The following is a 21,600-nucleotide window of genomic DNA, read 5'->3' as shown; positions in this document are numbered from 1 at the left end:
TTGGAGAGTAAATTGACAATTAAACGGTAAATTGAAAGAAATATGTGTACTTTTCCAAAAAAAAAAAATGGGCATAATTATAATTTTACAGCAATTTCGCTTATTTATTGGATATGAAAGTTAACGAAGATCTCGATTTACAAAAATGGGTAACACGTCTCAAATTTATCCACGTCGAAACTGGATTCTCAATGTCAAAAGCACGAAAGCACAAAAAGGTGACCTAATTTCCTTAAATTTTAGGGAAAATATAAAATAACTCCAATAGTAATCACACGATTTCATTTACTCCGTCGTTTTTTAAATCCAACTTTTAACTTCTTAAAAGCTTTTCACATTTTTCACTTTCACTCCTTCAGTCTAAAACCATCCAAAACTTCTTTTATGGGGAAGCCCAAAGGCCTATGGGCAAATGGAGGTTTTTAAAAAACTCTGGAGGATTACCAGCTAAGTGACTTGGGTTATGCTGGACCCAAATTCACTTGAAGTAATAGGAAGAATGGCAATCAGTTTGCAAAGGAGAAACTGGATAGAGCAATGGCTAATGGAGTTAGTTAAATGGAGTCAAAAAAAAGTGCTAGCAGGAATTAGTTAAATGGAGTAGGGAAAATTCATGTCAGACAGAAGAGCTCATAAATAAGAAAACGGGGCAAAAATAGAGGAGTTACAAGGAGGAGGGGGAGGACTATTGGATTAGGAAAATATCAACAGGATACAACATGAGGTAAATTTGTTATTGAAACAGGATGGTTTGAAATGGCAGCAGCGGGCAAAGGAAAATTGGTTAAAACATGAAGATAAAATTATTAAATAGTTTTATGCTTGTGCCAATCAAAGGAGACGAGCAAATCAGATCACCAAAATTTTGGATGAGGATGGAGTCTTATGTACAACCAGGCATTTAAAAATTAATATAAGAAGTTATTTATGTCTGATTTACCAGAGGGAGTGGAGGAATGCTTATCTGCAATGTTCAGGAGGGTTACAGTAGGAATGAAGGAGCAGCTCCCGAAAGATTAGATTTTTACAGTGGAGGAGGTTAGTAGTTAGTAGAGTTTTGACTCAAATGGCACCTCTCAAACCACTAGGTCCAGATGGTTTTGCAGCATGTTTCTACTAGAAAAATTGGGCAATAATTGGGGATGAGGCATGTATGATGTTTTGAGATTTCTCAACTCTAGCCAGTTAGATGGTAATGTCAACTCAACCCATACTGCTCCTATTAAAATAAAAAAAAATCCTACCAAAGTGACTGAATTTAGGCCCATCAATCTATGCAATGTTTTGTACAAAATTATTTCCAAGGTTTTAGCGAATAGATTAAAGGTAATCCTCCTGCATATTTTTTCTTATATTCAGAGTGTCTTTACTTGGAATGCTGATTTATGATAACATTCTAGTGGTATATAAAACGTTACACTCTATGCATACTAGAATGTGGGGAAGGTGGGATACATGGCTTTGAAGTTAGACATAAGTAAAGCCTATTATAGGGTGGAGTAAGAATTTTTGGAAGAAGTTATGGGAAAGATGGGATTTGAAAGTTAATGGATTAGGCTCATTATGAGGAATATCAGTACTGATAATTATTTTGTTCTTATTAATGATCAGCCAATGGACAAAATTTGCCCTTCTAGAGGAATAAGACAAAATGACCCTCTATATCTCCTCATCTTTTCATTCTCTACACGGAGGCTTTGAGTTGTCTTCTTCACCATGCAGAAAAGATGAGGGGTCTTAGTTGGTGTTCTAACATCCAAAAAAAGGTCCACGTTTAAATCATTTATTTTTGCCGATGATAGCTCCTCTTTTACAAGGCAAACTCTTTGGAATGGTGCAGGTTGATTAAGCTGTTGGAATGCTATGAGAAGGCTTAAGAGATAAAAAAAAAATTAAATAAAGAAAAAATATCATTTTTTTTTTAGTAGAAACACCAACTAGGAGGTTAGGGATCATACTCTTCAGCTGTCAGGAATTCCAGCTACGCAAAGATATGACAAATACTTGGGACTATCGGCGGTAGTTCGCAAATCCAGAACAAGGGAGTTCAAAAGCATAAAAAACGAAGTGTGGAAGCTGTTAAATAACTGAAAAATGAAGTTTCTTTTCCAAGCTAGGAATGAGATTTTATTAAAAGCTGTAATTCAAGCAATTCCAACTCACAGCACGAGCGTTTTTCTGCTGCCAAAGGAACTGTGTAAGGAAATAAATTCAATGATGCAAAAATTTTGGTAGGGGCACTAGAAAAAGAATCAAAGATTCATTGGATGAAGTGGAAGAAGAGGGAGTATTCCAAAACAAAGGCAGGTAAGGGTTTCATAGAGCTTGTGTGCTTTAATAAAGCACTACTAGCAAAACACTTGGCTATCCTTTCCAAATCCAATGCAACTATAACCCGGTTGCTTTTTAACTTCCATGACTGCCATCAACTTTCTCACCTTTGACACCTTTTCCCACAATGCAGCACCGGCATAAATATTAGACAACAGAATATAGGTTGATGGATCTTCTGGTTTTAAACTCAATAGATGATCAGCAACTCTGATTCCCATTTCAATATTATTATGGTGCGTGCAGGCACCAAGTAAAGCCGCCCAAGTGGGTTCATCGGGCTTAAATGGCATTGCATTGAAGAGATTCTCAGCCTCATCAAGATGCCCGGACCGACTAAGAAGATCCAAGAAGCATGTGTAGTGCTGCAGGGAAGGACTAATTCCATAATCCTCAATCATGGATTTGAATAGTTGACGACCTTTACTAACTAATCCAACATGACTACAAGCATAAATCAATCCAACAAAGGTCACTTCATTTGGCTTTACTCCAGCTGAAATCATCTCATCATATAAAGCCAATGCCTCCTCTGCTTGCCCGTGCTGAGCCACCCCAACGATTATTGAAGTCCAAGAAACTACATCCCTTCGTTGCATACTACCAAAAATTTCTTTTGCAGCCAGAATATCACTACATTTGGCATACATATCTACAAGTGCATTACTTATAAATATGCAAGACTCATAACCAAGAGAAATAACTAGGCCATGAATCTGCTTTCCAAGCTCCAGCGCAGCTAGATTAGCGCTTGCACCAATGGTGCTTGAAAGAACTAATGGGTCTACTATATCAACCCCTTCTCTTCTCATTTCAATAAATAAATGAAATGCATCAACTCCACTCCCACTCAATTTCCTCTCACTTCGGGCATACCCAGAAATCATGGCAGTCCAAGGAACAGAATTTTTCAAAGAAATTGAATTAAAAACCGCACGTGCATCATCAGGTAATCCACATTTTACATACATGTTGATCAACGATGAGTTAACTACACTGTCATCTCGAAACGGCGATAACAGAAAGCGGGCATGCACCTGCTTGCCTTGCCTAATAGCATCCAATCTAGCACATGCTTTAAAAAGGGTAGCAAGCACAAAATGGTCAGGTTCTAAACCATCATGCCTAAGCATGGTAGGAAGCATGGAGAGACTTAGGTGGGGGAGGTTGGCCTGGTTGAGAGCAGTGAGAATTGAGGCCCATGAGACAAGATCTCTGTGGGGCATCTGGTCGAACATGTGAAGAGCGTCCTGAACGAGACGACATTTGCCATACACGTCCAAGAGGCTGTTGGGCAGAGGATCACATTGGTCTAGGCCAGTTTTGATGATTTGGGCATGGAGGTTCTTGGCAGTGAGTGGTACTTGGCGCCTGGCGCAAAGTTGGAGTTTGTAGAGATAGTAAGAGATAAGCATTCTTAACCCTTTTAGCGAATGTTTAATTGCGACGTTGGCAGGAGTCTCTATTATATGCAAGTCATCAACAAAGCAAACCTATGCTTTCAGTGGATTTGACATACCAGGTATTTTGTCGTTAACAACCTTCCTTTTGCTATGATTCTGAAGGCTTGTCAGATTACCTTTTCCTATCCTATATTGCCACAAGCAAGCCGCAATAATTCCTTCTTCCTACCACTGATGATCCCAAGACTGTACTCCATAAGTCATGCTTTTGTGATGGCTTGGTTGTAAAGGCCTCGTGACCCACTCTTCATAGAGGTCCTGCAGACAACCTTAACGAGATGATTGCGGAGCTTCCACAACTTTCACCCCTCACAGGGGTGTATCTACATGGCCAAGTGGCCAAGTGGCCAACCATGAGGCAGAGGCCCAAGGCCATCTCGTGTGTGTGTGTGTGTGTGTTTTTTTTTTTTTTTTGAATTTTCTAACATAAAGGCATAATTATAAGGGATAACTGTATAAAGAGCATTCTTAGTAGCCTCACCAAATTTTACTCACCAAAATAATTAAAAATCACTTTTTTCTATTCTGGTGACCCACTTTATTAAAATTCCCCCAACAGCCTCACCATTTTAACTAGTCAATATTCACTATTCCATTTAAATAATAAATTTTTCATATTTATTTATTTTTTCTCTATATAATCTTTTTACAAAAAATCATTCATATCCATAAAATAAGGACATTATCGTATGAGATATGAATTTGGGTATAAGTTTGCCTATAAAACTTATACCCAAATTTGGAAGAAAAAGTGGAAAATAAATTTGGGTATAAGTTTGCCTATAAAACTTTATTCTTGGGCACACTACATTGGAAAATACATGTGGCAACAGTAGGCACACCCGCAGCACATAGGTGGGTGAAAATGCACACATTCGTATCTCTCAATGTCCATTACACTCATGTTATGATAGGATGGCTACCTCTAGCTCTATGGTCACCATTGGCTAGTACCATAAAATATATTAGAGAATTGAATTCTTGTGGCTAACAGGCAATCACTTCAAACAAAAAAGAAGCCAAACAAGCATATAGCTCAACTGTTTTAGCTGTCAAATTACCATGTTAAAGTGCAATTTTGAATGTATGCATTCTCAATACCTAACACCAATCCGTTTTCAATTTTTTTTTTTTTTTTTTTTTTTTTTTTTTAAAAAAAAAAAAAGATACAGTTCATGGCGTATAGGTTCATTTTCCAGGGGAAATTTTACTTGTAGAGATTGTCTATCTGCTCCCTGTACCGAGCACAAACTTTGTCCCTCCGAATTTTCATGGTCGGAGTCAATAAATCACTTTCAATCTGCAACCGAAGGGTATGATTAGTTGACTATCACACTTACAGATTAAGAGGAAATTCTGATGACATTTAAAGACCGAATGCCAGCATGAACATCTTACAGTAAAGGGCTCCTCCACAACAAGGATTGGTCCTATTTGAAATGAAAACTGTAAAGTCCTGTATGGAAAAGGGGGGAAAAAAACAGTTAAAACTTGCTAAAACTTTTATACAGTAGACTCTGTTACCTTTTTCTTTACCTAATGTAGTTTTAACACCTGAATGCAAATCAAACTTTGCTGTCATACAAAAACAAGGAATCAATCTTCATAATCAAAGAATCAAAAGAAAAACCCGAAGAAATTTCGAGGCCTAGGAACCCAACTCAACTCAACTAGAATTAATCCCAATTAAATTTGGATCGGCTTTTTTTTTTTTTTTTTCTTTTTTTTTTTTTTTCTGCCATTCTATCCTATCTAAAATAATACTCTAGGTCACCTTTCTATTTATCATATCCTTTCTTACTATCACTATTTCTTAGGAATATTAACCTCATTACATATGTCCAAACTATGTTTACGTGACTTTTCCTCTTCTTTTCCTCACAGGGCCACTTTCATCTTATAAGTTCATGAACGTGTTACTTCTCAAAAGCCCAACATTAACTACTATGAAGGATAACTGGTCTTAATAGCAGTCCCTATAAAATCTTCCCTTCAATGTATTAGATATTTTCTACTCACATCACACTCCTAATGCACTTTGCTTTATTCTTTGGATCCATTCCTCCTATTGATTGAAGATACCAAAAAGGATCGCTCTTTAATATCTCTTAGCTTCCAAGTGTCATCACCTCGTCTATTTTTCTATTCACGCAACATACTTAAACAAGGGTGGGGAAGAGAGAGGGGAACTTCTTTAACACCTCATTTCGAAAGGAACTGCTACATTGCTTTCTTATTGATAAACATGCTTAATGTAGTGAACCCAAAACGGTATACAATTTCTCCTAGCCATATTAGTTTTAGGAATCCAGAGCAAATCAGATACTCCAGCATTCTAAAAAGCATTAGCTGTGAATAATTACCCTTCATTTGTAGCCCAAAGAGAGTGAGACAGAAGAACATTAATTTGTTTCAAATGTATAATAAATTTATCCAATTTCAAGAATTTTTCTTGCCCTGCCAATGGCCTTGGGATCTTGGGGCACTTTCATCCCCACTCCACCTGCCATGCCCTCCTGCTCTCGTAAGTGTGGGGTAGTGGGTGAGATCAAGAGTTCAAATCGTACCAGGTGCATTAGTAAATAACCAAGCAATCTATATATTCCTCACCCTCTCTCATGCATGCTTCACAAGACCAAAAGACAGCTTATAAGAATTTTAAAAAAGGAGACCTTCCTCACTTGCCAACACCACATCATTAGTACCCAAACACAGACTTCAACATCATCCCTCAAAAACACAATAAAACTATCCAATTTTTTAAAAATCTTTCCAAAATTCTTGCCAACTCGACTATACTTTATGACCGGATAAAAAGGCTATAGGTAAGCAATCCTCTCCAATATTGTTTACAATAATCAAAGATGAAGAAGCCTTACCATGTTCTCAATTCTTTATATAACAGGCTGGTCATTTTTTCCTTACTAAGGTCAGAGGCATTGGCATCTAAAATGGACAGTTCTTTTGCAGCCAATAGAACCTCTTCTTTGTTTGGAACAATTATAGCTCCAAGACGTCGCTGATCCTGTAATTTATGAATGGCACGCAATAACAAAAATCAATGTAACACCTAAAAAGTAGAAGAAAATATATAGGTACAACTCAAGAAAGTAAGGCTAAAAGCAGCAAGCCAAATTAGAATGTCTTTAAACTCCACCTGGCCAATAACAACTATTTGTTGAATTAGACTACTTCTGAGAGCAGCTTCTTCAAGCTCTCCTGGTTCAACATTTTCTCCTATTTTTCTCCAAACAAATTAAGTTAATTAATACCAGAAAATGATGACAAGCAGAGTGTTAAAGAGAGAGAGAGACTTTTCTATGTTGTTAGCAAGAAAGATCCACAGCCACAGTGTTAAGACAATGATTAGTGTACCGGTAGAGAGAACTATGGTATCCTTGGCACGTCCTTCAAGAACAATCACACCTCCACAACGACGACTTCGCCCAGTTGAATGGTGAGGAGCAATCCAACCTATATCGCCAGTGCTTAGCCAACCATCCTCATCTATGACTTGCTTTGTAGCCCATGGATTCTTTTAACAGAAAAGTATCACTTAACGTGATTATCAATATGAAACAGCTATCACAACTTGCTAAAAACCAGTTTCTGATCAAAGACCAAAGGTAGACAAGTTCAGAAATTAAATACTTGCTTCGTTAAGAAAAGACCTGGAAGATTACCTTCAATGTAACTCTGGGTTCTTAAACTGAATAGAATTCCAATCAATTTTAAAAAATTGTTCATTGTCTTGTAGAAGAAGAGTTTGGCATCAAATAAAAGAAAATATTCCTGATTGCAAGGTTTCCCAAATGGTATTTAAATTATGGGCTCTCAATGTTCCTTAATGATAAACCACCCCCCACAAAACAAAGCATTTGAATGAGCAAGGGACAAAACGGGCTTTAAGATTTTTGCTTTAGATACACACACTATTAACATACCATGATACGTACAAAAATTGCAAGTACCTACTTTCTGGGTTTTAAGTCATTGAAATTATATTACACATACAAAGGCTACTCTGATCAATCTCTATGTAAATTTTATTAATTTATTAGAATTTCTCAAAAAAACCTCAAAGAAATATCATGCTTATTTTAAGTAAAAGAAAAGAATAACTACCTTGTAGTAACCTTTCATCACTTGTGGCCCCCTAACTTTTACAATGCCCTTTAAACCAGGTGAGAGAACTTCATTGGTTTCGGAATCTACAATTTTGAATTCTGTATGTTGAATCGGATGCCCAACTGAGCCAAGAACCTTCAAAAGATTATTTATGTATGATGTACCAATCTGAGTGTGAGTAGATGCAATTACAATAAAAAGCAGAGTGAATAATGAAACAAGACTGCTGGAAGAGAACTGAAAAGAGTTATGTTGAAGGCCTTATCTTAGATAAGGCTGGAATTGTGATATTAGAGAAGGATTAGTGTACAGTTTGAGTAAAAGCTCTTTTAACCAGGTAGAATGGATTAAAAGATGTGGAAAATAAACAATATAACATAGGGTGATGAATCTTTTGATAAGATTAGTGAATGCTTGTTTATAGTATGACTGGTGCTTTGAACAGGATCATAAACAAATATTAGTTGGCTTTTATTAATCATTCAATACTTCCATGCAAGAATTGATGAATCAATAAAACCATAGCTCAATCAATTATAGCTTCAGGATGCCCACTGCAATTAATAGAGTCTAAATGATGTTGCGTTTTTTTGAGTATCTAAATGATGTTGTTCTAGGTTGGTCCATGCATTTCTGTTGATTTTCACTCCCCTTTTATCCTCTCTACAAGTGCAGCAAGGTAAAAGAATTCACAAATATTCCAAGTATAACAGTGCAGCCTAAACGTGAGCTGGACTTATCATTACTTTCCAAGCAGATTGAGACACTTTTGGTGGAATCAAGTGTTGCAGTTATACCTGGAACATTTGGTCAGGAAAGTCACAAAATTGAATATTGAATCTATTTGCTGTCCTGTCAAAGTCCGTCAGATTTTTCCTTTTTCAAACATACTACTGGATTTAGCATTGCAGACAAAACTACAAATTTCTCAGAAAGCTCTCAACTGTTTTGTTAGTTATATGTGATTGTACAAACTTGGCAGGTCTAAGCAACACACAAGTAGGTATTCTACATTTTGAGTAAAGTAGATGTATTTCTTACATTACAGGTTGGCCGTCGAGCAGCAACAACAGGAGAAGACTCAGTTAAACCATACCCATTCTGCACTTTCACACCAATTCCCTGCATGCAATATTTAATTACCCTCATATAACGAGCAACAAGCAAGACATCCTATTTACCAAAGGTAAATAAGCATGATCATCTAACCTCAAAAAACTGGTCGACATGCAAAGGTAAACTACCGCCTCCACTTACGCCAGCCTGCAGCATTGCCAGAGATAGCTTTTTCCTAGTAATTTTCTTCTTAAAATCCATGGTATAAATTCTAACTCTATAACAATGAGATAAAGTGAAGTTATAGCAAAGAAAGGAAGGAGAATAGAGTTACTTTTGGATAGGGAAAAAAATACATATATCCCCCTCAAACTAACACGCAATTTGCAATAATATCCCTATAAATTTGAAAAAAAAAAATAAAAGAATAAAAAATCATAGTAAAGACCCACGGCCGCTGCCATGGATCGCCTGTTTCTTTTTAATTTTTTTTTTTAATTTTTCTAATTTTTATTAAGGGTATTTTTATTATTTGGGGGGTACATTGCAATTTTTTTGTAGGTTGGGGTTGGGGGGGGGGGGGGGGGGGGGGCATTGCTAGTTTGAAGTGTGAACGTGTACTTCCGAATAGATTTGCAGTGAAGAGAGAACTTTCTAAGAAGTTTGCCAACTTTAAACAGAAAATAGAGAGGGAGAGACAGAGAAGTTCAAAGAGTTTTCAGACAGAAAACAAAAGATCGAAGAGGAAAAAAAAAATGTTTTTCAGAAGAAAACATCAACGGCTCAAACCATTTCTCAGAGGATTGAGCTCTCTAGCTAAATTTAAATATTCTTTTCTTCTGGACAGAACAGCATGAAGAAAAACGGACAGTACTCCATTTCCACACAAACTAAGAGGCTCATAGACAGAAGAAAATAATTAAATAACAAATAATACCTTTGATATTCCGATAGTAGAGTGGATTTTACTATAAACAACTTTCTTTGCCAACATATGCACCGGATATAATATTGCTGCAATACATCTTGCCCATAACCAGTCCAACATTGAAACAAGATATGAAGGTTGCTTCTCATTCCTCGTTAGACATTTTCCCTAGAACCAAATTGAAATCATTCCAGCAATAAACAGTGTTGGAATTGGTGCCAGTCACAAACCAAAGAAAAAAAAAAACAAAAGCAAATGATTCTTTTCATAAGTAGAAACGAAAGCAGAAAATTGAGAGTGAACTAGGTCTTATCCATTTTGACGCAGAGGACAGTACGTAAAGAAAGCTGAAGGGACAAAGTAAATACAAGAAAATCCAAACAGATCTATGATATTTTTTATCTACAGCATGGCACCCATCAACTAATAGTTTGCAACCACTTTTATCCGACTGTATGGTTGGTTTTATTGACTGCCAAATAAATTGATGCCAACAAAGCATTAACAGCTTAAGATTTAGGGAGTGATGGTTGTTCATGGTATCAGAGGCAGGTACCTATGAGGCTTGGTTTATGCAAAGCCTTCACTGTGCAGGTCTGCATGCTGTCGAGGTGCCAGGAAAGAGGGGGGGATTTTATATTGGCCCCACTTCCTAACAAATTTAACTTTTGGTATGATGGCTCCCCAAAACACATTTATTAATTGCTGGAATTTTGTATCAACAAGGCACAATCGGTCTATGAACCACAAACATGTAACAAAAAGGATCCAAACCCACCAATCACATCAGGCTACTAATGTACTTCATAAAAGTTCACATCGAGAGAAGAAAACCTTATATAGTGCCACTACCATGGTGTAGGAAACCAAGGAGCAGTGAGCGGTTTTTCAGTTAGGGTAGTGTACTAAAGAATGATACATTAACAAAATCATTATAAAAGGAAGAGTCATTAAGTTTGTAAATTGAGATTACATAAGCAGGTTGCAGCCACAGATCTGCAACAAATTCAATCACTAACTATTTAGTTTTTGCGCTCAGCTTCATACTAGGAGCTGTGAACCCGTAAAATAGCGACCACCATTGGTCAGGAGACCAGCATCTATTGCTCACACATATTGTATTAAAACCAAATGTGGCTACCTTCCAGTGATACCAAATAGAGCAACTATCACTTTAGAAAGAATGCAAAAGCCTCACAAGCATAGAAATTGAAAGACAATTTTAATGGCTCATAAGCATAATACAAAATGAACAAACCTCATAAATCCTCTTCAATTCCATGTATGTCAAGCTGACCCTTATAAACATAAATGCAATAAGCTTACGCAGAGGGGAGCTAGTAGAAATTTGCTTTTGGATCCCACTGCAAAAAGAATCAATGAACAAAAGGAATGCTCTAAGAAGCAAATTGTTTACCCAAGAAAAGGCTAGATAGTACAAGAAAGCCAAGCAGGGGATTCATGATTCCATTCTTTAAAAAATATTAGGGAACTGCACATTGGAGTACATATCAAAAACAAGGCTAGTATTCTCCAATCGTGTATTACATTGGAGAAATGATTCTAGTCCCTGAACTTGATGAATACAAAGTACAATATTGTGAAGATGCACTAGAATCAAAATAACTCCCAAGAAAAGGACATACCTGTAGAGCGTATCATATACTAATGGAACAGAAATCAAATACTGTGGTTGATAATGTTGCAAATCATCCTACCAGAAAACAAACAAATAAATAAAATATGTTGCATTGCAACATATAAACTTAAAACCAAATTTTTAAATGGATAAAGTAAAATGTGTCCTCTTTTTGCAACTGAGGCAGGAATAATATCGTGTTAGAATATTAATTTAAATGATTCAGTCTACCTTTATCTATCAGCTGAAACTTTTGGGATAAATGGTAATTTAATATGGTATTAGAGCAAAGGTCCTAAGTTTGAACCTTGTCTCAATTATTTATCCCCCATTTCAGTTAAAATATTCTATGTGTTGGGTCTTATTTGTTGAGGCTGAATTTGCGCCCACATATGAGGGAGAATGTTAGAATATTTATTTAAATGATCAAGTCTATTATTTTCTATTAGCTTAAGCTTTTGGGATAAGTGATGACATCTTGAAAATTAAAGAACAATAATTCTTCAAATTCTTCAAAAACATGAGTAACAAAAGCTTTCTATATATAAACATGCATAAAAATATGATCTGAAGAAGAATACCTTCAAGTTTCTCACAATCGTGTATACTTGTTCAATTCCACATGTGAATATAAAATACTCACAAGCTCGTTCATATGCATGCCAAGGTGGAAGCATGCTTAAAAATCTATCACCAACTTCAGCAGGTACAATGTCCCACAAGTTTTTTATCTGGAAAACGATTGACAAAAGAAATAGCGTCAATGATATGCTAATTACCAAGTCAACTATTGCCTTTAGTGGTAACAAGATGAAAGTGGGGAAGGTTCAACACAACATATAGAAGGAGCTGAAAGCAAACCAATTTCAACACTATAGCTTGCCAAAACCTTAGCAAACTGAAGAGTAAATTTGATAGTACTATCTGATACAAGTAAGCACGAACAATGCAATCCAATTATAAATCCATAATAAAATAAAATAAAAAAATAACAGGCAATAAATCTAATCCACTCTTTTAACTTCCATGAAGCTTCAAAGTTGAATCCACCTAATTGTTTAAGAGGCTCCATACTATTCACCGGTTTGTAATCTCACATTGGCCACTAATAATTTCCTCTCTAGTTTTCATGCATACCTGTACAGGACCCCAAAAAGAATATTAATCAGGGTCCAAGCAATTCGCCTTGAAGGCTTCTACTATAGCAACAGCCAACCCAACAGATCAAATTAGAATAGTAATAACAGAGACGATGATGATTCCACAATGCTGATGATGTTATTGTAGCTCAATTAAGCAAAATTGTTTACCACATTTATATTATATCACTAACATCACTGTGAATTACATATATAAGAAAATAACACTTCAGTAAATGAAGTTAAACCTATTGTTCATATAGCACTTGCCAAAGTAATCCTACCAGAAAAGAATGAGCCAAAAGTAAGCTGTAAAACCTGGTGTAGCAGATTCCGATGTGTAAGCAAAACGCCTTTCGGATTGCCAGTGGTTCCACTTGTGTATACAAGTGTAGCAACATCATCAGAGCTGATGGCTTCATCCATTTGGCGTCGTCCTGCAACCAGAATAGTTAATTTCAGAGCTGGAAACCCTTTGAAGTAATTCTATACAAATGGACGATTGATATAAATACTACAAGAAAATTATGGAAAATTTTGAACCAACAGAATTTTTTTTAACTTCTTCTTTTTACTAATCAATTTTTTCTACATTCTTGGAGAACTTTTCCATTAATGTGACGATAAACTCGTCTAGTTCATTTATCGAAATTAGAACTTCCATTTGGTTAGCACATCCTAAGATTTATTTGTTCAATTCATCCGTTGGGAAACCTAGTCACAAGAGAATATCCACAGAGGTTTTCATATGAACTTTGAGACCAACAATACATGTAATGGCAGTAAGAAGTGTCCTCAAGTACAACACATATGTCAATTTTGTTCAAACTCATCTGATTGACTTACTAGCATCATGAGAATCAAACAGAGACTTGCGACTCTCTTGTCCCAAATCTACAATTTCCTTATAATTGAAAACAGGCATCCCCTCTAGTCCATCACAAGCCAGGGATGACTTCTCCCCCCAAAGTAGAATAACAAATCTCATAGGAGCCTTGGAAATAAATGTTTCGGCCATTCGATTGAACATTTCAGGACTGTCCACAGCAAGTGCAACACTGTAGTAATAAAAACAAAAATCAAATCAACAATGTAGAGCCGTTAAGAATGAATACAGGGAACCTAACTAATCAAACTCTCAAGAACAAGTTATAGCACATAATTTGTATGTGTGCATAAAACTCCATTGGTTTCTAATTATCTCAACACCACTTTTGAGATATCTTTATCCCGAAATCACCCCATACACTATGCATCAATGTCCTCTCTGATGTTAACAATATAATGCGAATGGAAATGAAATAAAAATGGGAAATCATCACTCCACCAAAGCATAGTTTCTACAAACTATTATTCTTACATCGGATAGAACAGCATAACTACTTGCCTGACAGAAGCAAATAATTTGTCAGCATGTTTAATTAAGATAGTGATACTGTTGAAGATCTCAGCAGAGACTTTATATATCTGCTATGCTCATAAAGCAGTAAAACAGAAAAAAGGAGGGACTCAAACTTGCAACAAACAGAAAATTAATACTCAGAAGTAGATGACAAAATTTTAAAAATCAAGCCAGGGAATGGATTGCAAACAAAAATACCAATTTATATATATATATTTTTTTTTGATAAGTAAATACCAATTTATATCAAATATAATCAATCCATATAGACAAACAGATCATGTATATATATTAAGATGACAATGACAAGCTGAGTTGGTATAAGCAGAACAACGCCTGAAATGAAACCTTTTACCGAACCTTTCAGAGTGATTGTATATGTGCAATAACTCTTCAACTGATGACCTTGAACCCCTTACCACATTGATTGCTCCAGTGGCCATTATACCTAGACTAAAATAAAGCACGAAAGTAAGTTTGAAATCCCAGAAATTCAGCCACCAGTGGAAAACATAACTACCGTAAATTTGTAATTGAGCCTTTTATTTTAATTTTTGTTTGACAAATTTATAATATTCTATGATTTTTATTTGACAAATTTATAATATTCCAAAGCTACTGCATAGATACAGACACACACACAGAATACAAAATTTTCAACCTATTACTTTCAGCTAGGGTTCTAATCGAGTCGAGCTTGGCCTGTTCAAACTCAGCTCAGCAAAGAATTATAGGAGCTTAAGCTCGGCTCGGCTCGAGCTCAATTCGAGTCTAAGCCTCCTTGTTCAAACTCAACTCAATAATTTTTATTTGGGTTCGAGCTCAGCTTGAGCTCGACAAAAAATTTCCAAACAAATGAGCACATAAATGAGTGTCTTACTTTCCTTCTTCTCACGTACCAAAAAAAGTGCCAATTAAAGCATTCATTTTTTGACTTTCCAATATCCACCCTACTTCAAAATAAATATTGCTCTTCTCTACTTTCCATCATCTAATAAAAGAATAGCGATAAATTAGGAAGAACAATACCAAGAGGTGTCACACACTTTATTGCTTCTTCTTTAAAATGGAGGCACTGCATAGTACTTAGGCAATGAAGTTAAAGGTAACATAAACTGCTGCATACCTTGATCTGCAACAAGCCACCGACATGAATTATCAGCAAAAAGTGCTAGCTTTTCATCTGGCTTAAGTCCAATAACTCTTAGGCCCTCAGAGAAGTTTAAAATTTCTTGCTCCAGCTGCAATTTTGAAGAGACGGAAGAATATTCAAACGATAAAAACCCAAAATAGCAACTTGTTTACTTATGAACTTTGAAAAGATAGGTATCCATTGGAAACATAAAATGCTACCACAAACCTATATGAGTAGAAAAGTAGAATTGATAACAAGAAAAAATAAAACAATTAATTAAAAGAGTTTATTTATCTATTGGTCTGATCATTTTAACACTTTTCCTAAAGCTTTCGCCTTTCTCTGTTTCCTGTGGCTACCTGTTTGTCTTCTTTTACATTTTTGTAAATAGGTCTAAAGCTCAAAGTGATAGAACAAGGGAATTATGAAGGTTTCAATGCCTTAAATGCTTCCAGAGGAAAATTACAGAAAATTAGAGTAGTTGATGAACTTTTTCTTGGATTTAAATTTTTTTGAAAAAACATGAGGCCTCTTAAAGAGTTGAATGGCATACTTTCCAGAATTCCACCACCACCGTTTTCTTTTTGCTAAAAAGTACTTCATTTCTTTCCCCCTTGTGTGCGCGTGTGTGTGTTGATCTACATTTCTTCAAATTATTTTCCAAGTTTACAGAAGGATTTTACCCATAAAATTGAAATAAAAATCTTGCAAGCCAAGCACCTTCAATCTGATGATCAAATCCTCGGTTTTTATACCTCACACACTTAAATTAATGAGACTCCAAGTGGACATGGATTTAAAGGGTTGTAAATGAACAGAAACTTTCGCAAACAGGCTCAGGCTTGACTTGGATAAGCTCAACATAGGTTCGGTTCATTTATTAAACAAACAAACCTTGAACAAAAATTTAGACTCGTTTATTAAACGAGCCGAACTCGTATAAACTCAGCTCCCCTCGTATAACTTCATTATTTATTATTTTTATAATATTATTTTTAACTTTGTAATGAGAACATATTAAGTATTTAAAAAGATAAAAATGAATTGAAAACTTTTCTCCACTACGCACCTCTCCGGCAAGCCAATCCTTGCCGTAATTGTGTTGTTACGGCAATGAGTGGTCCTAACAATACAATTATGAACCCCGATCCAGCAATAAGATCCCAAATACAAGGATCTGTATTTTTTTTCTCTCTCTTCCAGAACCAAGCAAAAATCACGCCCTGCTCTTCCAACCTTTGCTCCATCCCTTCTTCCTTCTCCTTCACCTTCTGTTTCAGCACTCCCTTGATATTTTCATCCCCTTCTTGATAGAGAGACAGGGACTCTCTTGGCCAGCTGGACCCATTCTTCAGCTTTGGTTTCGGCTCAAGCTGGTTGCTAGGTAGGACCCTACTGTTGACGCCAAACTGCACTGGACTAGCTGCTACAAGAATTTCAATTCTAGCAACTCCTCCCCCGACAACACGACCATCAGGGCTTGAAATACCCCCAGAAAAATCAGGCTGCATCGTGATGTCCTTGCCAGCCTTGACATTGATTATATGGGGCATAAAATTCGTACCAACAGAACCTGCAACCAGGTTGCAAGACGTGCCATTGAACTTGCTGAAACCAGGTTGCTAAAAGACAACTGGCCTGAATATTATGATGGAAAGCTAAGGTCGAGACATTGGGAAGCAAACCCGTAAATTCCAAACCTGGTCGATTGTTGGTTACTTGGTTGCGAAGACGATGCTTGGAGATCCATCTCATTTGGGCGTGATATCACTCGAGGAAGACATGATCAAGGCTCAATTTCCAGAATTCTTCCTTGCAGACAAGGAAGATGTTACGGGAGAGGGGTGATACGTTCAAATTTCCAAGGCTTATGTGGCAGCACACATGGCAATCCTAAAGCCCAAGTCGGCAGAGAATAAGGAGTATAATTTCCATATATTATTTCCCTAAGTGTTTTAGCTAATAAGGAATGTATTTTCCATTAGTTTATTTCCTTCCTAGTTATTTTCTTGCATGATATAATGACGGCTAAACCTAATGGTTATGTCTTATGACCTAGTCGTCTTCTATATAAGTGTAACCCTAATCAATAAAATATCATGCTGAATATTATGAAAACCTAGAACCTTTGTTGGTATCTTGGAGGTCACAGCTCCCTCGAATAAGCCATTGGAGATCACGGCTCTTTCGAAGTAGCTCATATCCTTTTCTTTTGTTCCTTTTTTTTTATTTGACTGCATCAGATGGCCATACCTTCAATTTATTGTAAACGCTAGAAGGAATTAAAAATTAAGGACAAACGGAAAGAAGTCAAATTGGCAAACGACCCCCACTTGCAAATTGAACAACAAACCCCCACCACCAACACCAACACCAACACCTCCACGACAACGTTGGGCAAGGCCATGGCGGACCAAGTTGGACATGTGGTTTATGAAGGCACAGAAGGCAAAGGTGGCAATTGGGGCTTGCGACTGGGATTGCAAATGGGATTCGGAGTTTGAGATCAGAAGTATGGGTGGGGATGACATGGTTGCCGGTGGATCTAAGGAATTTGGAATTGGAATTTGGGGAAATGAGATTTTAATAGAAAGGAAGGGGTGGATTGGAAAGAAGGAAGGTGGGGAGGAAAAAGCAAATGACATCTGGTGTGTCTGATTTATTGGTCTGGAGAGAGAAGAGACAAGAGAGAGGGGAAGAAAACGGTAGGGTTAAAAAACATTGAAAAATATTATTTGAAGAAAGTAGAGTGGAATAGATAACCTGTTGTAGATTTTATTGAAAAATGAGGGCGCAAAATAGAAAAGGCTTTTTGAGTAGCTAAAATAGCTCTTGTTGCTGGAGATGCTCTAAGGACTTCTAGACAGAGTACCTGAATCTTTCCTACATCACCTATTGTTTAAATGGTAATAACTTAAATCATATTTTTCATGATTCTCAATACTGAACACAATTATTATCCTAGTCATACCTAATCATAGAATTTGCATATCCAACAACCTAAAGGGCTGTAAGGAAGGCTGTTTAGGCAGCTTCACCAAATCTGGAGTCCACTCATTACTATAGTTAGAACATCAACAAGATCCTATGTTGTCCATGACCACTGACCAATAGAGGGGGAACACGTTTGTAAAAACAAACATGGGAGCAGAGTGCAGTTTAATTTCAGAATCAAGAGGCGAGGCGCTTGGAATTATGCCAGGGTAGAGGTTAGTGTCACCTGGCCTTTGGTAAATTATGATGATTAGATTCACCTAAAGAAATGGCAAAGAGTTCAAACTATGGCAATCATCCAATAAAGGAGTTCTTTTCTGGTTTTAATCAACTAAATTCCACATGCTAAAACACAGGAAAGAAAGAATGGGTATTTGTCATAGAGCAAATTTTTTTGCTTTGTCCTGCATCTAGAATTTAAATGTCGGCTGAGTGTGATCTCTTCTTCTACCCATGTCGAAGCACAAAAGAATCATGTTTGTCTCCAAAGATTATAAGTTATTCAAAAACCATGAAATCAAACAGTTACAGATGGGAGACATGCGCAGCAACAACAAAACCAAAAAATAAAATGTATAGTTCGTGTATTATTTCAGCTTTTGGGGCCACTATAGATTCTTCAGACACCTCTCAAATTTATAGACAATAAAATACATCTAATAGAAGAAGAAAAAAAGTACTGAATTAAATATAGAAAAGAAAAATGGCATGTTTGCTAATGAGCTCTAGCTCAAATAACACTTCTCCAAGTGGAGGGTGTGGCCGTGGATTCAATACCTATCAAATGCATGCATGTGTAAGTTGCAAATTCATAATATAAAAATAAATAATAAAAAATAATAAAAGATTTGACCTGTTTATAAGTCATTTGTGAAGGTGGAGAGTGGTATGGATCCACCACTGCTACCCGATCACCATATTTATCTGCTGAAGACCTCCATATGTCAGGAACTGCTTTCCACTCATCAGAGGCCAAGGCACCATTACATGACAGTAATGAACTTTCCAGGAAAGGAGAGTACCTTCTTATCTGCATTTCCTCTGTCTTTAACAGAAGATTTTTGACACAAAATAATTGTTAAGTCTCCCTAGCAATGCTTCCTCAGTGTATATTACGAAATTAGATTCAAGTTACACATCTACCAAGGTTAATCATTCTATGATTTTTCAATCTTACAAGAAGCAATAACATATTTTTCCACAAAATATATCCATAAGAAGATTGCTATTAGACCGGCATGGCCATGATTAATATAAATAATCAATCATCAAATAAGGCATTATGATTTATGTTCACAAATTAGGCCCTATGTCAATGTGTTTGCTGAATTGTTGAGCCTGCCGGTGGCACTGGCAAAGTTTTAGTTGAGCATGCATATAAAATATTGTTAAATCACCACTTATCCTAAAAGTTCAAGTTAATAGGAAAAGGTAAATTTAATCACTTAATTAATACTTTAACACTCCCCCTCACATGTGGGCTCAAACTCTCTTTTAATAGTTGGGGCCCAACATATGTAATATTAAATTGAAATGAGAGGTAAATGAAAGAGACAGGGTTCGAACGCAGAACCTCTGCTCTGATACCATGTTAAATTACCACTTATCCTAAAAACTTAAGCTGATAAGAATATGTAAATTTAATCACTTAATCAATACTTTAACAAGTATAAACCAGGCAAATGGACCCAGCTAATCATGTACGCACATATAAGGTAAGCAAATCCAATTCAACACTGTCTTGATAATTTACAAAGAAAAAATAACGCAAACGTATTAGCAAGCTTTTCTTTTCCAAAAATAGCAAGTTCAAGTACTACCATTTGATGGTGCTATCAACATGCAAGTGTATTCATAGCTGACATATACAAATTAGAACTTTTAGTTATGAGGGAAGAATAAGGTGCAGGGATTTTGACTTCAGCTCGGATTAGAATCCTCATTTCCTTGGGAAAAAGCTTTACTTTAATTGGAAAACATTAATGAACCGATAGAATATTTTCAATATTATGCTTCCTTCTGGCGCTTATTTACTTCCTTATTTAGTCTAAGTTTACTTGTTCGTCACTCATAGCCTCTATATGTTATTTCTCCATCTCATGCCCGCCTCTCATCCATTTCCACTCATTTTTTATAAAACTAACCATTAGATTTGTAGGACCCACGTGTAGAAAAACATATTCAATGGTTAATTCTTTTAAGAAAAAAATGGATGAGAAATGAAAAGTAGGGGGTTACTCTATAAATAGTGACCCGCTTACGCTCTCTTCTCTCTTTCATAATTCATATTAGTCCCATAATATATTTCTCATAACCAACAACCAAGGAAAAGCAAATATATATAAATTCGGATCCTCTCAAATTATTTGTCTAAATTGGAGAGATTTCGAGCAATTGAATAGATGATTGTGATGGACTACTTATCGGACTGATGAGTCCATATAAGTCCCATAAGTGTTCTCTCAAAATTCAACTAGTAAGGAAAAGCAAATATATACCAACATTAATAAAACCCATCAACCAAAAACAAAAAAAAAAAAAAAAATTATAACAAGAATGCCTTGGATTCCATAGAGGGGTGTTCAAGAACTACCTTGGATTGGCAAAAGGTTCGGAGATGACGGTTGAGAGAGAATCGGCCTCCATCCCATTTTTTACATTTCCTCTGGACGATTTTGGTCCTGGCGAACTTGTAGCAGAAGAGGTTGGAGGTTAAAGGACTCGTTGCCATTTGGTTAGCAGAGGCAGAACCAAACGTAGATGAAACAGTGTAAAGAGGGTTCATACGATCTCCAAACATGGTCATGGAGAGAGAGAGAGAGAGAGAGAGTTTGTAGAGTGTGAAATGGAGTAAAAGTCCCGTGAGACAATTAAGAACAAGAGAAGATGGGAAGTGAAGGAAAAATACAGAGAAGGAAAAAACCCGACAAAATCAACACCTCGTTGTTGTGTGTGGGGGTGATTTGCGTGTGGAAATCTTTTGTTCTTTTCTAAGAACCTGCAAAGCTTCTAAGCCGTTTAATTATCGCCCCGTCACTTTCACCATTGTCCGTTGATTTTTCCGTCCTGCGTTGACAATTCATAGGATAGAGACTATAGAGTCCCGATGTCCATTATTACTGCAATTAATCAATTACAAATAATAGTAATAAAATAAAATAAAATTATAGATTTTGAAATTAAGAAATTTATGCTATTTTTTTTTTTTTTATATATCAAAACACTTGAAAAATTACGCCTATTCAAATTGTGGCATTTTATCAAAGTAGCCAGAAAGAATTTTCTTCACAAACGAAATCTTCTTGGCTTTTGTAAAGATGCTTGTTCTTCAAAAAATCATGAGACAATTTTCGCTCAAAGTTTTTTTATAATATAAGAGCAAAAA

General features: G+C 36.2%; 2 protein-coding genes across 6 annotated transcripts; both read right to left on the bottom strand.

Annotated features, from left to right (window-relative positions):
• Positions 1 to 2,204: 2,204 nt before the first annotated feature.
• LOC133871648 (pentatricopeptide repeat-containing protein At4g14050, mitochondrial-like) lies at positions 2,205 to 4,843 on the bottom strand. The gene has a single exon (XM_062309078.1). The coding sequence runs from the start codon at positions 3,744 to 3,746 to the stop codon at positions 2,349 to 2,351; it is 1,398 nt and encodes a 465-aa protein (XP_062165062.1). The 5' UTR covers positions 3,747 to 4,843; the 3' UTR covers positions 2,205 to 2,348.
• Positions 4,844 to 4,954: 111 nt separating this feature from the next.
• On the bottom strand, positions 4,955 to 21,203 carry LOC133871615 (probable acyl-activating enzyme 16, chloroplastic). Of its 5 annotated transcripts, none has more exons than XM_062309042.1 (18): positions 20,809 to 21,203; positions 19,069 to 19,260; positions 15,213 to 15,327; positions 14,447 to 14,534; positions 13,531 to 13,742; positions 13,003 to 13,121; positions 12,127 to 12,276; positions 11,553 to 11,620; positions 11,165 to 11,270; positions 9,916 to 10,074; positions 9,132 to 9,185; positions 8,964 to 9,044; positions 7,920 to 8,057; positions 7,170 to 7,329; positions 6,952 to 7,031; positions 6,674 to 6,819; positions 5,193 to 5,250; positions 4,955 to 5,094 (listed from the first exon to the last, which is right to left on the bottom strand). In XM_062309042.1, the coding sequence occupies exons 1-18, from the start codon at positions 21,019 to 21,021 to the stop codon at positions 5,002 to 5,004; spliced, it is 2,232 nt and encodes a 743-aa protein (XP_062165026.1). In that variant the 5' UTR covers positions 21,022 to 21,203; the 3' UTR covers positions 4,955 to 5,001. The 5 variants fall into 5 exon arrangements, with proteins under 5 accessions (XP_062165026.1, XP_062165032.1, XP_062165050.1 ...); XM_062309048.1 differs by having other exon boundaries at positions 19,069 to 19,256; positions 20,809 to 21,007; XM_062309066.1 differs by lacking the exons at positions 19,069 to 19,260; positions 20,809 to 21,203 and adding exons at positions 16,291 to 16,794; positions 16,922 to 18,757 and having other exon boundaries at positions 14,447 to 14,539.
• Positions 21,204 to 21,600: the final 397 nt, after the last annotated feature.

This window comes from Alnus glutinosa, chromosome 1, assembly GCF_958979055.1.
Source record: "Alnus glutinosa chromosome 1, dhAlnGlut1.1, whole genome shotgun sequence".
NCBI classification, from domain to species: domain Eukaryota; kingdom Viridiplantae; phylum Streptophyta; class Magnoliopsida; order Fagales; family Betulaceae; genus Alnus; species Alnus glutinosa.
The sequence above is the reverse complement of the archived record's forward strand: the minus strand, read 5'-3'. Positions and strand labels throughout refer to the sequence as shown.

What these genes read in the sequence shown, in the direction of transcription:
- LOC133871615 (XM_062309042.1), bottom strand. Translation starts at nt 21,021, where the DNA reads ATGACCATGTTTGGAGATCGTATGAACCCTCTTTACACTGTTTCATCT. An exon ending in CGATTGTGAGAAACTTGAAG is followed by an intron (nt 11,621 to 12,126) that starts GTATTCTTCTTC and finishes GTTTTCTGGTAG; the next exon opens with GATGATTTGCAACATTATCA. An exon ending in TGATGAAAGGTTACTACAAG is followed by an intron (nt 7,330 to 7,919) that starts GTAGTTATTCTT and finishes TTCTGTTAAAAG; the next exon opens with AATCCATGGGCTACAAAGCA.
- LOC133871648 (XM_062309078.1), bottom strand. Translation starts at nt 3,746, where the DNA reads ATGCTTATCTCTTACTATCTCTACAAACTCCAACTTTGCGCCAGGCGC.